Source organism: Diuraphis noxia, unplaced genomic scaffold, assembly GCF_037042655.1.
Source record: "Diuraphis noxia isolate RWA-SAM2 unplaced genomic scaffold, SU_Dnox_SAM2 contig0004, whole genome shotgun sequence".
NCBI classification, from domain to species: Eukaryota; Metazoa; Arthropoda; class Insecta; order Hemiptera; family Aphididae; genus Diuraphis; species Diuraphis noxia.
This window is the reverse complement of record NW_028301714.1, coordinates 34,027,215-34,042,908: the sequence shown is the minus strand read 5'-3', so window position 1 is coordinate 34,042,908 and position 15,694 is coordinate 34,027,215. Positions and strand designations below refer to the sequence as shown.

The window sequence follows — 15,694 nt, the reverse complement described above, 5'->3', positions numbered from 1 at the left end:
TATAGGAGGCATATCAAATATAAATTATTGTGTCACATGCAATAATGAGTGATCATAGGTAACTTAACACTCTGCACAAAACACGATATACGAATTTAATTCGTGTATCATTTGACAAAAGCAAACTCAGTAGAGTAGGACAGAAAATCCAAGAAAAACAACACTTACGACATATTGACAGTTTGTTGATGTTTCAATTTTCAACTTTTTTAGTAAAAATGTACGTCTTTAAATAATATACATACATGAATAATGAATAAAAAATTGAATGGCATTGTAAATTGTTCATCAACCAAATAATTATAATTATAATCGTTCATTAACAGAGAGCTCACAAATAATCGACCACCGTAGATGATGTTCTTGATCAGTGATTACATTGCCATGGGCGAGACGATCAATATTATATTATCCATATTATATTAATGGCTGTTTTAAAAAGAAAAGGGCTGTTTTTAGGGTCTTCCCAGAAATTATTCGAATTTTTCTCGCTGTAAAAACCATCCTTGGACTTCAATGAACATTTAAAAAAAAAAATAATTGGCCAAATTGGTCCGGGCGTTGTTGAGTTATGCGGTTACTAACACATTTTGCGATTCATTTTTATATTATAGATATGTGGATGTTTAAATCTAATTAAATGTTGGAACTTATCGTTCCAACCTTCTGATATATTATTAGGCCTACTATATCATAATTTTGTTGCATTGTGGACATTCCACATATATGGAGCAAAAATATATGGTCTCATTTTGAAGCACATTACTTGAGTATTATTAATTAATTTGTACGGCCCATTGACATATTATGTTACATCGAAGTATTTAATATAAATAATATAAATATTTTCTTTCATCGCCATTAAGGCACGACATACTTCAGCTTCGGTAGGATCAGGATTATGAGAATGTTTTTGGAAATTTAAAATTTTGGTTTTGGACGAATTTATCGTTACACTACCATTACAATAATGTTTCTTTCGTTGAATACAAGTGTACCTATCTAAGCCGATCGCCTACTTTTTTTTGAAACACATGAATATAATCATTAATTATTACTTTTGTTTTAATTATTTCAATTATATCGGAACACTTTGAGTCCATATTGAATGAATATTATGAATCTGTTACTTTTAAAGAAAACTGAATACAGACTAGGTACACTACAAACACTAACTAGTAACTAATAACTATTAACTATTGCTTAATGCCTATAGGTATTTACCTACTCACGATTATCGTCATCGTAATCGTAAATGTAATCGCTCGGTGTCAATTGTCCGTGTTCTAAAAATATCGGGTGCAAAAAGTCCGAAATTGGCAAAACCGTCGGGTGTCATAAGTCCCGGGTGTTCAATTATCCGAATACCGAGCATTTTGTAGTTTAGAAGTAATATTAATTATTAGATAAAACATTTATTTTTAAAATGGGTGGTTTCAGGTTTAAAAATTTGTGTAGTATGTATGTAAATAATATTTAATATATTTACGAAGTAGTAATTTTATTTTGGAAAAAAACTTTATTGTACGTTCTCAGTTGATTAAAATACGAAATGAAAATTAACCAACTAAAAATAAATGTCTTAGACGTTTATTATCATTTAGTATAACACTGCCAAAAATCAAAAGTGTATATATTATAATTTAATATAATATATAGTGAATTGTGGATGCGTAAATAATAGTATGATCGTGGCGTCTGTTTCTGTTTAATATGAATTCCACGCCAAAAAGACACTTCGAATACATAATCCTTCAATCTGCTATCATGTCTATTGTCTACAGTCAACCTTCTGGCTCAAAACAAATAATATATACATATTATAAATAATGAACACTGCATGATAACTATATAATATTAATAATAAATAATGATGGCGATCGCCCATCTTGATTTGAACACGGTATATAAGCTTATTACGGCTTAGTATTAGTGAAGGCACCAAAACCGTTTTGATATAATATGCAAAAATTATTTAATTGACTTTGATCGTTCCATACCTTCCGTTATTATTTCGTTGTACGTTAAGAATCTAATTTGAAAAAGAGTTGGATCGATTTGCTTACAAGTTTAGCCATTTTTGTTTGGAACTCAGACAAATCATTAGCTAAACGATCTAACTGAATGTAACTAGCTACTCTTAACATATCTGCCTAATAACTACAGGTTTAACACGAAACCATTGAAAATCTATTTTTATTAAAAATTAATTTTGAAACAAAATGCAATTACCTACATGTGAACTTATGTTAATTATTATAGTAAACAAAAACCGTTTATTATATTATTTTACACTTGTACATTAACGTCATTGTAATAATACGAAAACATATATTCACTTGTTAAACAATTAGCAGAATAGTTAAAAAAAAACCACCCATCATGGGTTTTAACGAAAAAAAAAATATCAATGGTTTACTTCATAGTAAGATAAAGTATGATTTATGTTATATACCACATATCTTAAAATTATTTTTATTAATGGATGGAAAGTGTGTTTATTTATTTTTAACGATTTTCTTCATAAATATCTTGTCAGTAGCAAATGGAAGGGAAAAAATATACATTAGAGGTTAGTTATAGAGTTTATATATAAAATAAGCTAATAAATATCATAGAAATCAATAAATACAATAATTTTTTTTTTTATGTTTCGATAATTCAGCAACTATTGACGTTTATTATAACATATTATATTCAATTGGCCATAATATGGACTATTTGTCTTTAAAGATTTTGACGATGTATTAATAACATAAAACTTAGATAATACACTTAGATATAATATAGCTTATTAAATTATTTATAGTTAACTTTACATTTATAACTAATTAGTGTTATTAAATAAATGTAAAAATTATAAATGTATTAACGTTTAATTCACTATATGATGATTAATAATACATTTTATTTAAATTTTGAATTATACCTATAAAATCAAAAAATAATTTTGTAAGTGAATATAGTATTTCTGGCTCATAAACTTTTCAAATCTAGTTTTTACAGTTTGAAATTAACCAAATTAAAATTGTAGTTGAAATGATTATCATTACATTCTAACATTATATTATAGATACATATCAATAATCAATATCTTTATTTGTAACTGAATATTTCAGATTCTCTTAAGGTTAAACCATTTGATGATCGACTTGGAACAAAACAACTTTTTGAAGTTGTTGTGAATGCATTGACAACCAGATATAAAAATCGGAAGATGCTCGAGGTTTCTAAAAATCGTTATAATTTTCACATGGCGTGGAGAGGAATAAAAAATTTTTTCTGGCAAAAAATTTTGAATGTGTTTTGTCCTTCGTTAAGTAGAGAGTTGAAAGCTCTAAGAGAACTAAAACGTTTATTGATACATGATGATAATGGTAGTATTAAAGCTGGATTAGGCCTTACACTTCCGTTTAAAAAATCAAAAAAAGAAGGTAAGCAAGATATTAGTGAAGAAGAAAGTGATGAAACAAGCGATGAAAAACTAAACAAAAATTCTAAAAAGCGGAAAAAAGGTAAAAAGAGAAGAGAATCTGACGAGGACGATGTTGATAGTGATAGCGACGAAGAAGATGCAAAAAAAAAGAAATCTATAAAACTAAATTTAGATGATTTGTTGAAGTGATCATGAATAAAATGAAAATAAAAATATAAGTGATTTAAAATATATCAATAATTCAAAGAATAAAATCAATTTAAAGCTAATTATAAATTATATTACTTGCTTTTTCACGAAAATATAGTAGAATTTTTTTTTTCGCTTTTAACTAAAATTGATAACAATTATTTATTAAATAATTAAGATCAATTTTATCTATGTAGCTACAAAATGCTCACTTAAAAGTTTTGCATTAAAACATAGAAGATCATAAGATAATACTACGAAATAAATAATCATAAAAAGACCGTTTAACCAAAGAATACAATAGAATTCAGATTGGTAATGCTAGTTGAGAAATTCTCAGAATGTATGCGGTACAGGGGATATCAAAAATTCACCGTGATTAATAACATATATAATCTAAACTGTAAAATTACTATGACCGATATGAATGTATAGTAATTAAAATAATAATAACCAAAATAACTTTTACATAGATAATAAAACAAACATTAAACAACAAAAATAGTTGTTAAAAAAAAATGAAAACTCAATTAACATCCATAAATACTAAAAATTTTTATGAATGTTAATGTATCCAATTTATTCCTATTACATTTGACTTGTTTAACTCGAAGTTTAAAAAACCAAAACAAAGTTTGAGTTATCGTATATATTTATTGTATTAATTCTCATATATATATATATATGAATGTTAGATTGATAAATATATAGATAATCTATTTATTAAATCTTTTAATATTTTGATTCTGATTAAAAAATTACTTTTAAAAATGTACATTTTAAATATTTTACACTCCTGGGAACATTACCTTTGTGAATGTATTAGAGAATATTTTGAAGTGCCAAGTGCCAATCCAATAATTGTTAGTAATATCTAGTAAATACAAACACAATTGTTTATAATTTTATATAATATGTTTGCTATTGTTATAACAAATAATCATAATTTATAAATATTGAAATATTGTATTTTGTTTAAAATTTATTTTTCAATACTCTATATTTTTCGATTAAGTAGGTAGGTACGTTAATTATTGATGTATTGGATTTATTCATAGTTTCAAATGACTCTGATCAATAAGTTAAAATAATTTGTACTATGTAAAATCGATAAAGTTTATCAAACGTGTATTATGCATAAACTGTTAACATCTAAATTAAATGCACTCAAAATAAAGATGTTAGAGATAATCCAATATTATAATTAATTAGAAATATATTAAAAATATGTATATGTTATATCTTAACCATTTACGCGAAAAATAAACATGTGTAAGTTGTAATAGGAGGTAGGTACACTAGGCTATAAACTATATAGATGCTGAAGCCTGGTTAACGACCACATGATTTGAATTTTCAGGTTTCCTGTTGTCTGACTTATGTTGTACTGAAAAATAGAATATGGAATAAAAATAAAAAGACATTATAGTATCATATTACATTAGGTTTATTGTGTCGTGACCATTTGGGTCTCTACTATCTTATTCAAACTTAATTGTATTATTAAATATAATTCGATTCGATCGATAACTTGATCCACGCAAATTTTCGTTAGTGGTCTACTATATTTACTCAACTCATAGAATTATATACTTGAAAAAATGTTAAAGTATTTCCAGGAAACTTAATTTTAATGAAAATTAAACGGTACTTACTATTCATTAATTACCAAGATTTATAAATTTTATTTAGTTCTTATTATTTAATTGATATCATATTTTATAAAAATTTAAGTCATCTATTTTGTCCCCGACTTATTATAAATGATCCAATATAATATTTTTTCGTGTTTAACTATGAGCAGTTAAAAGTTATAACGATACATATGTATAAAGTTAAGGTGTTCCTTGAAACAAAAATAATAATTTTTAGTTCATCTAAATCCACGATTTTTAAATGTATTTCATGTTTTATAATGTGTGTTCTATGTCACTTATTTTATATAACAGAGTTTTTTAAAAGCTTTGAATCAACTACAAGCACATATTTTGGCTCTAGTAATATACGCTTCCATAAACACTTAAGATAAAATCCTTATTTTCAGTATATTATAATATTATACAAAATATAAATACTTAATACGATTTATGTGATATTCATGTTTGTTTGTTTTAAATTAACTATAATATTAGACTTAAATTCTTAGTTACACTAGTATGAGTATAATTGAGCATACAGTATTATAAAATATTATCCATTTTCAATATAATTACTATTGTTACGTACCCTATTAATATTCATAACATAGTGTACGTTTCTACTATGAGTGGCGATATAACTAAGTAGGAAATTAATTATAAAATAGCATGCCGAGGCCATTTCAAAGAGCGTAGTTAACACCAGCCTAGATAATTAAACTATAAAAGTATTGTCACACGCCTCTTCTCGGAAAAAGTCTCTATATTATTAAGAAAGGATGTGAATCGACCAGAATAATCAATTACACCAGGATACCCGAATTCTGCCTTGTGTCAGATTTCACTACCACGTACGACCACCCACTCCTACAGACACTAGCATATATAAGGGAGACCACGACAAGAGGTCGTCAGATGGCTTATAAAATGTGAGCCAGATGGTTTTAAATAGTTAGGGCCAGTTGTACTTTCTACGGTTAAACTTCGATTACGCTTAATCAGCTGATAACAGATATTTAACCATGCAAATTCGGCCAATTAAACTACGGTTAACTTTAATCAGAGACGGTACAATTGGTCTTTAGAGATAAGCAAAGACTCTTGGAGGCAGGTCGTAAAACCACTCACAGTCTTAGCTAACAACTTAGAGTCTTAAGTCAGGTCGTAACACCAATCTCTTTTATAATTGCATATTGTATTTTTGTACTTGATATATGTTAATAAACCCACATCATATCTATATACATCACGTGTTCATTTTCACGAGTTGATATATATATATCGAAACGAGTTGGAACGCAACACTATAATTTATTAAAATAAGATAGGTGTTTTAGTATTGGTCAGGCTGTATGTATGAAAAAATTCTTTGTAAAAAAAAAAAAAATGTTAAAACTTACACACACAATTTTAAAAATGACAGTGTTTACTGATAAATTCATTGCCCAATGGAAATGTTTTCATTAAAATAATCGATTTTAAGAATTTCGTCAAATTATTGACTTCTATTATTGCAGCACTTGGCATTTGTTGAATTCTCATTATACTAATTATTATAAAACACGTGGTTATTCTACAATTAAATTAATTTGTTTTTTTCATGACTATGCTAAACAGATAAATATTTTTTATGTAATTAATTTTTTGATTCAAAAATAAATCAAAATGATCAATTTGGTATTTCAGAAGTATGCACCGTTTATGTCGGCCAATAGTAATCTTATAACTTTATTACCAATATTTCAACTATCCTTCCAACAATCTATTTATCAGCTACTATTGTAAAATATTTCATTTAAAATCCATTGGAGCCAAGGTATATAACGAAATAAAAAAGTAACATTTATTTTGAAGACCTTAGGTTTTACTCAAAATTAAAATTATAATTTGTATATTTAACCTTAAAATTATTACTCTTATGGCTTGAAATATTTATTTATATGAAGAATACTGAACATGTATTTACATTTAATTTGTTAGTTCTATTTATATATTTATACATTTTATATAAATATATTGATCTTCACCCAACATCACATTTATTTATTTATTTTTCCCCCACAGTAATCATTTTTTTTTTTTTTTTTTTATGAAAAAAAAATTATATTGATTTAAATAATACTAAACTACTTACATTTATTATGTTGTATAATGTTTAAATACTTCTTATTACTTATAAATTATAATGTTTAAATGTGACCATTATTTGCAGCAAAATCAGATGAGTCTATTCACTATAAATAGGTACTATATTTGTATCTGGTATATGATTAAATATGCAACGGACTAACCTGGTAATTGTAACAATTTATGGATTTTTTTATTTTTATTTTATATTTTGAAAATGTGCATTTTCAAAAAAAAGTTAACTTATCTTGTTTTTTCGCAGTCTCTAACTCTTGATATGAGTTGGTTACATGACAGTTACGGATGCTTTGAAACGTCACAAAGAGTCAAAGAGTAAACCTGTATATTCTGATATGCCTATTTTTATATCTTATGTGCTCTGTATGTTTTGTTGTCCACTGAGCGTTTTTGATGTTTGAGACGTCTGAGCAGTGGTATACTGTGTGTAATTTACCAACCAATTAAATATTTTCGAAAATCTTATGGTTTTATTGATTCGGATGGATATACAGTGTCTGTGCCAAGTAAAATATCATAAGTATAGTATGTATAGTAATATGATATAATAAGAACTAATATAATAATGTTTTCAAATGCAATTATTTACTGTTTTGAATTTGAATCGAAAGTGTCATGGCGTTGAATACCTATGATAAATCTATAATGTGGAATATTGTTGTTAAATTGTTTTCATCGTGGCTGGGCTCAATGCGAGGAATGACATTTTCAAGCCAATTGGTGATGGTGATGTGTGCTCATTGTTTGTAAAATAGTATTAAAACATAGAGGCAATGCGCATGTTGCTGTGAAATCACGTGATTTGTGGATATACAGGATGAGTCATTGTGCATGAGTCTCAATCAAAAGGCCATTTTCCCAGACCACAGAATGCACCGTCCACCTTGTATATACATTATATTATTAATTAATAATGTTTATATATTTATATATATTTTATTATTATAGTAGACTCAATAGTCATTACGGAATACGGGGAGTGGTATAATTGAGTTAAACACTGTGTGACATGGTGCATATAATATAGAAGTGTGTATGTAATTTAAATGCAGTTTGAATAGGTACATTGGTAAGGGCTTTTATGAATTGGCAATTGTACGCTAATTATAATGATCATTTATAGAAATTAAACTTTTTAATTTGCTAGAAATACAATTTATTTAATATTATTCATTGCTTTTTCAAATTGATGACAAAATAGTAAAATTCACATCAGATCTATTTTAGACTTTACGTTTACAATATGTGGATAACTGTAACGTCACTCAATATTATTATTACGATTCTTAAATTGTCATTTCTTGCTTCTAAATTAAAATTAATAATACGATAAAAACTTAGGCACAGCTGGATATGGGTATTCAAATTATAATTAATTATGTTGGTTATACTTATATGATTTATATCATAAAAATATATGCATTTTTGAAAAATATTTACTCGTAAATGGATGGCAAGAAATCTTGTAATTTGAAAATTGTCCCTTAAATTATAGATAAGAACCTATCTAATCTAAGTATAATATTATTGTAAATGCTCAATAAATTTAAATAAATAACTGTGAAATTGATTTCACCGGAAAACTTCTCAAAATCCGTCATTTATGCAATAAATCATTCATTATATTCGCTTATTGTTTTATAACAAATTATTTGTAACAGATTGCGGAATATATAATAAAAATAATAAAATTTAGAATATTAGCTGCAATAATAGCAGCAGTGATGAGAATTATCACTTCATTTCCACTATGGGAATACAGTTAACTACTTGCCGTGAAGTTACATTCAAAACTTTTTAATGTTATAATTTATAATAACTTACTAATGAAAAGTAATAAGAATAATACTATTATGTAGAATATTGGATTGCACTGGAATTAGCAATACAAGACGATTGTTCAATATAATATCCATATTACACCCACACTGCACTCTATTTTTAAATATATCGTTAATCATACTTAGTTTTTCTTTTACTACCAACAAACATGTTTTTAGCTCATGAACTCATGAGCTCATTTGTGAATTTACCAAATTATATAAATGTAATCGTACCAGTTTTGATGGTAAATGTTTATTTTGCCGATGTTCTATTGCACAGTTAATGATTTGTATTAGTATGACGTGGAGTTTTGGTAAATAATCTAAAATGTAAATTTAAAGTGTGTATTTAATATAAATGAATGCCTCTAGCGGGAACTGGATGAATGATGACGACAGTTGATGCATTAGCGACTGTTAGGGTTTATCGGTTGTGTGATGTATTGGATCAATAATATTATATACAATAAATTCTGTCCGAATCCCTCAACCAGTGCAACATCGATTCATTATAATAATGTATACAAAAAATATCACTCATGCATGCAAAATTATTTAATAATTAATTGTACGTATTATAAAATACCTTATAATCAATAATTATAATTATGTGATTTTATGCTTGTTAATTTTAATTGTGAAATCAAATTTTCAGTCAAATAAGATTAGCTAAACTAAAACATAATAAATAATATGATACATTCGTGTATAATGTTGTAACCACGAGTTAACGGAAAGAAATTGTTTTATTGCTAAAGTGAAATTCAAATAACATCAATATCTAACAAATCACACCACATTGATTATGTAACAAATGTAAATTCCATTTACCATATGATTTTTATTTTTTTAAATATTATTAAACATAAACATTTGGAAAAGTGACTACCTATTTGGATATATTTCTATGATTTTTTTTTATATATATTTAGATTATATAAAAATAGATAAATTATCAATAAAATTAAATAATCTAAAGCAGTAGGTATATTATATAAACAATTAAGATATATTTAATTTTATTGAGTAGATTGTCGGCAACGATGAATTTTACGGTGGCGAAGATGTACAAACAGTGGCGTATTTTTTTTTTTTTGGGGGGGGGGGTGTCCTCCATGTCTTGACACCCCCCGATATTTAAAAAAAAGTCCTAATATATTGGACATTAGTGTTGTCCCCGGTGTTGTCACTTATTTTATAGTATACTATTTTTATCAAATGTAAAACTTCTTGTCAATTCCTAACATATTAATTTGTTAAAAAATTAATTCAATGTCTTTTTACATTAGTAAATAATACTAAAAATTTTGTTTGTGAGGTTCAATAAATGTTGACACCCCCCGAGAAATCACCCAAAATACGCCACTGTGTACAAACGTCATATTAACGTGTCAATCGTATCACAGATAAACAAATCCTCGTAGTCTTCTTCAACAAAGAAATAGTTTAATTTTGTTTTCTGATCTATAGCTTTATTATCGGTGTTTATTGATTTTTATCTATATTATAAACTCATAAGCGTTAGATTTAAGTCTGCCGGAATTAAGTGTCAAAAAAAATAAGCAATTTTTAGTTAAAGGTATAGCCCGATGGCTATATTCATACAATAACTCGTAGAATAGTACAATTTTGATGATATTATTTAATTTAAAATTATACTAAAATAACATTAGACGCTGAATTTCTAATTAACACTTTAATAACGCCAGATAAAATAAATTTCTAAATCCTAAAAGATTTGTACATTTTATCACACTCTAAGAGTATATATATTTTTTAAATTCAATGTAAAATTTAACCTGCATAATGTTTAAATCTTTCAAAAGAAAAAAAAAACAAACAAACAAAAACAAAAATGATCAAAATTGTCTTACTATTTTATGAGTTGTGAGAGATTTTTTAACAAGAAATTTTTAATGTCATTGAATTAACACGTAATAAATAATAATGATAACAGTACAAATTTTATAAACACACTAATAAAGTTTGTATTATTACATTAAATGCCTATAAAAACGATTAATACCTATAACGTTATAACCTATTTAAATAATATATATTCTTTTCTATAATGCGTAGTATAAAGGATAATGATCTTTTTATGTGTTACACAAAAACCAGTAACCGTACATCTGCATTTACCATTTTTCATTAATTGAGCTACTGCAATATATTTTATAACAAATAAAACATTTAGACAATTTAACCTGAACTTATGGTAATTATTTTTTTAGTGTTTAACAAAACTCGTTATTAATAATAATAATTTAAATTTTTTTGTTAAATATTACACTTGTATCCAAACAGAGCAAATACCTACATACTCGTTTCAATGACACGCGCGTCAATCAAAATAATTTATTTAACAATATTATGGACTCTAACCTGCCCGTTCCTACAATGTTATTCTTTGATGAGTAAGTAAAATAATTTACCATTGACATAGGATACATTTTACTAGGATAATAAGAATATATCAGCAATCAAAATAACATTATAATATGATATATATTGTTGTCTAATAAACTTCTACAAATATTTCATTAGTTATTCACACTATATTTTATAGGTATACACGAAACCACGCTTCGAAATTTATCATAAGTAGGCAATTCACCAATTTCGAATTTGCTATTTTTATTATTAACTAATAATTAACGTATTATTATTATTGTTCGAACTCTAAAAACATAATACTATATTATTTAAAAATACTTTTAACAATGGTTAAAGTATATATTCTAATATTTCAAAAAAAAAAAAAAAATAGGTTTCATACAAATTCTAATAATTTACTATTCTTAATATTGTATAATAATATGGTCAATATCACAATAATTTTTATTAAAAAAAAAATTACAGTTAATAATAATTAATAATTGACTAAAAAAAAAAGTTGTGACCAATATGTTAGTAATGGACAATGGACGTTGTGTAAGTAGGTATCTAAATAATCAAGTTAAAATAATAACTAAATTACAATGAAACAATAAGATAAAACATTGTTGTTATAAGTTTAATTAAATATTGATTTAATTTATTACAGCGATTTACTTTATGTTTAGATCCATTAAATTACATACCTCTTTTGACATGCATTCAATCGCTTCAAGCTATTTCAGTAAAAATATCCAAAGAAAGTTACGACAAAATAAAAGAAGGTATAAATTGTAATAAAATAGTTATCATTATTTTTTTTTCATTTTATAAATCATAATTTACAACAATTGAACAATATAATCACATATGTGATTTACATGTTATGAAAATAATTTAATATTAATATTATTTTATATTAAAAACTTTAATATACCATAACCGTATCCAGTAATTTGTTAAGGAGTGAAGATGGTCTAATTAATTATTATTTTTCATTTGTTATCCACTCCTATGATACAATGATATATTATATATATATATATATATATATATATTGTATTGTGTACATCATAACGAATAGATACTTATAAATAAAGACCGGATTTAATTGATATTACAACTTTTTTTGCATTTAAGATAAATCAAATATGTACACATTTTTAATATTAGGGTGAATAATTATTATAATTATTATACAATTGGAAGGTGTGATATTATTTCAGGTCCCACGTAGGATTTTTCGATAAGTATATTAATGTTGTAACAAATTATGAGAATTATAAAATTGTAGATTCCTATCATTATAATATTATTCAATAGATATATTTTTTTGTTTTATACAAAATTGTAATGGTAGGTATATAACAATTATTGTTTAATGGTGAAACTTTAATGTCAGAGGTAGTTCCGATATTAAACCTCTTCCTCCTGGCTGCAAATTAGTTGCCTCCTAAAGATATCTACAAAAAAATTTTAATTCGAGTTTTAGGCTGTAGCCCGAGTTTATTTTGAGTACAGACGGTTTGCTGCCTGGGTCCTTTTTATTTCAAGATAATTAGGTACACCCAAATAAATGTTATATCTACAAGAATATAGGAAGATGTTTGTAAAACTACATACTTAAATCAAAAAAATTATTATTCTTTCAGATCTTCAAAACAATCCTGAATTGTTAAAGCAATTATTGGCTCAATATGGAAGTTCAAACTCAAACTTTCAATCGTCCCCTAAAAAAGTTCCGGTAATAATGAATGGTAAATAATACTATAGACAAAATAATAATAAGTAGGTATTATAGATAAATTAAAAACGCATGATTATAATTTATCATATTTCTGGACCAGATAACAATATTATTTTGATTGTTGATTTCAAGCTGAAATTTAGCCATGTAGATATATCATAATATTATACTCAGTGTGAATAAATAAATTGGTATAGACATCTAAATTTAAAATAGTATTCTAGAACACAATACCGTGTGTAAAATTTTAAAGGTAACAGGAAATATTTGAACGCAACGACCTTGAATTTGATTCGGGTTTTTTTTACAGGATAAAGGACACAGGACATATAGGTAAATAAATGTTTTTTTGATAAATTTAAATTTTCAACTTTTTTTATCTGCGCATTTTTTGAGCAACTTTGATCTTTACAGTTTGTTGATATCTTCAAAATTGCCATTTTTATGACGGTCGAAAGTTTTAAATCAGTTAATTCGTAAATATCGCATTTTTCAACGCAATATCTTAATTACACATTTATAGGTATTATTATAACAATTTATTTTTATTAAAACTACAATGTGTATTTATTATTACATCGAATTTATAAAAAAATATCATTATAATTTATTCGTTGAAAAATGCGATATTTACGAATTAACTGATTTAAAACTTTCGACCGTCATAAAAATGGAAATTTTGAAGATATCAACAAACTTTTAGGATCAAAGTTGCTCAGAAAAAATAGAACAATCCAAATTAAGTGTCAAAAATAATGGTTCCTATTTAAGAAATTTTTATTTTACTGCACATGCGCAGATAAAAAAAGTTAAAAATTTAAATTTATCAAAAAAATATGTATTTATATGTCCTGTATCCTGTAAAAAAAACCCGAACCAAATTCAAGGTCATGCGTTCGAAATATTTCCTGTTACCTTTAAAATTGAACACACATTTTTGAATATATAAGTATTCATTTAATATTTTAATTTGTAGTTTTGCTTTATGAATTGTTTCAGGAGTTTCAAACGATTTTCCTCGTTATGGTACAGGTATGTATTTCGTTAAAACTCCTGTAACCACAGCATTACCGAAAGAATTTATATCTAATGGTCAGAAATATGTAGTAACAAATAGATTAAGTTTACTTGGAAATTTCATCAAGAAAGTAGCTTCAGCAGTAACTTCGTCAGTATCAAGTTCATTTAATTATTTTAAAAAAATGGGACAAAATCAAGAGCTTCAGCCAGATGTACTAAAATCAATTTCAAATAGATTAAAGATTGGCAATAGAAATGATGAAGAAAAAGAAGAAGAAGAAGAAGAAGAAGAAGATGATGATGATGATGATGATGATAATGATGATGATGATGAAGAAGAAGAAGAAGAAGAAGAAGAAGAAGAAGAAGAAGAAGAAGAAAGACCAAACAAATCTAGAAAAAAGAAGAGTAAAGATAAAAAAAGTACCCAAAAAAATGGCAAAAAAAGAAAGAAAGCGAAAGAAGAAGAAGAAGATGATGATGAAGAATTCGAAGAAGAAAGCGAAGAAGAAAACTCAAAAAAATCTAATAAAAAAGGCAAAAATAGGAAGAGTGATGAAGAAGATGATGATGAAGATTAGCACATTGATCCCAAACATATTACCAGAAGATGATAGCCTTTATGCCCATGTTTTAGTTGATACAAAAAAAGCCTTTGGAGTAATTAATTTAACGAAATTCATCATAATCTTTTTGACTTTATAAGTACTAGACTATATCATGTCTATATATTTATTATAACTAATAAGAGATAAAAATAAATATTAATTATTGGTAATATTATTTACAATATATGATACCAACTTGTCTTAATATCTTTTTTTTTTTTTATTTAATATATTAAAATGTTTCAGCATATTATATGCTATTACAAGTTTACAATTGTTTAATTTCTTAATATCTTAAAACATTGTTTTAATTCTCAAAATATTTTTGCACAACAATATTATACAACATTAAAGAAAATTATACAGATGTTAGTTAAAAATGAATTCAATTAATTGATTCCACGTAATGTGGGAAATATATTTATTTTATGCTTATCATATTTTGGAGGTAACGTTTTTTGTAGAAAGAGAACTTTACAAATATTGTAGGTATACCTATTACAAGTTCTTAACATAACATTGCAGGTCAAATCAAGCTACATTCAACAATTATGTAATTGTTTATAATTATTTTCTAATTGATCATAAATATAGTATAATTGATATAGTTATCGGTATCTAAATCCTAAAAAAATTCTAATAAGTCTTTTCATCTAATTCGTTCTTGTTTTTTTAGTTTTACGTTCAATTACAATTTAGTTTCAGTAGAGTAT

At 25.6% G+C, this 15,694-nt stretch overlaps 2 protein-coding genes and 1 long non-coding RNA gene across 5 annotated transcripts; 2 read left to right on the top strand and 1 right to left on the bottom strand.

Annotated features, from left to right (window-relative positions):
• Positions 1-2,435: 2,435 nt before the first annotated feature.
• LOC107165882 (uncharacterized) lies at positions 2,436-3,949 on the top strand. The gene is made up of 2 exons (XM_015514315.2): positions 2,436-2,572; positions 3,120-3,949. The coding sequence occupies exons 1-2, from the start codon at positions 2,482-2,484 to the stop codon at positions 3,623-3,625; spliced, it is 597 nt and encodes a 198-aa protein (XP_015369801.1). The 5' UTR covers positions 2,436-2,481; the 3' UTR covers positions 3,626-3,949.
• Positions 3,950-7,511: 3,562 nt separating this feature from the next.
• On the bottom strand, positions 7,512-11,219 carry LOC149055988 (uncharacterized). The gene is made up of 3 exons (XR_016191732.1): positions 11,105-11,219; positions 7,997-8,290; positions 7,512-7,904 (listed from the first exon to the last, which is right to left on the bottom strand). It is a non-coding gene; the product is annotated as an uncharacterized LOC149055988 (long non-coding RNA).
• Positions 9,630-15,188, top strand: LOC149055987 (uncharacterized). 3 transcript variants are annotated; one of them, XM_089227639.1, is made up of 5 exons: positions 9,631-9,798; positions 11,538-11,647; positions 12,296-12,391; positions 13,259-13,363; positions 14,353-15,188. In XM_089227639.1, the coding sequence occupies exons 2-5, from the start codon at positions 11,563-11,565 to the stop codon at positions 14,952-14,954; spliced, it is 888 nt and encodes a 295-aa protein (XP_089083765.1). In that variant the 5' UTR covers positions 9,631-9,798; positions 11,538-11,562; the 3' UTR covers positions 14,955-15,188. The 3 variants fall into 3 exon arrangements, with proteins under 3 accessions (XP_089083767.1, XP_089083765.1, XP_089083766.1); XM_089227640.1 differs by lacking the exon at positions 9,631-9,798 and adding an exon at positions 11,334-11,448; XM_089227641.1 differs by lacking the exon at positions 12,296-12,391 and having other exon boundaries at positions 9,630-9,798.
• Positions 15,189-15,694: the final 506 nt, after the last annotated feature.

Coding starts and splice junctions, on each gene's coding strand:
- LOC107165882 (XM_015514315.2), top strand. CDS start 2,482: ATGGATGGAAAGTGTGTTTATTTATTTTTAACGATTTTCTTCATAAAT. Junction 2,573..3,119: donor GGAAAAAATATACATTAGAG/GTTAGTTATAGA, acceptor TGAATATTTCAG/ATTCTCTTAAGGTTAAACCA.
- LOC149055987 (XM_089227639.1), top strand. CDS start 11,563: ATGACACGCGCGTCAATCAAAATAATTTATTTAACAATATTATGGACT. Junction 12,392..13,258: donor TTACGACAAAATAAAAGAAG/GTATAAATTGTA, acceptor TTATTCTTTCAG/ATCTTCAAAACAATCCTGAA. Junction 13,364..14,352: donor AGTTCCGGTAATAATGAATG/GTAAATAATACT, acceptor GAATTGTTTCAG/GAGTTTCAAACGATTTTCCT.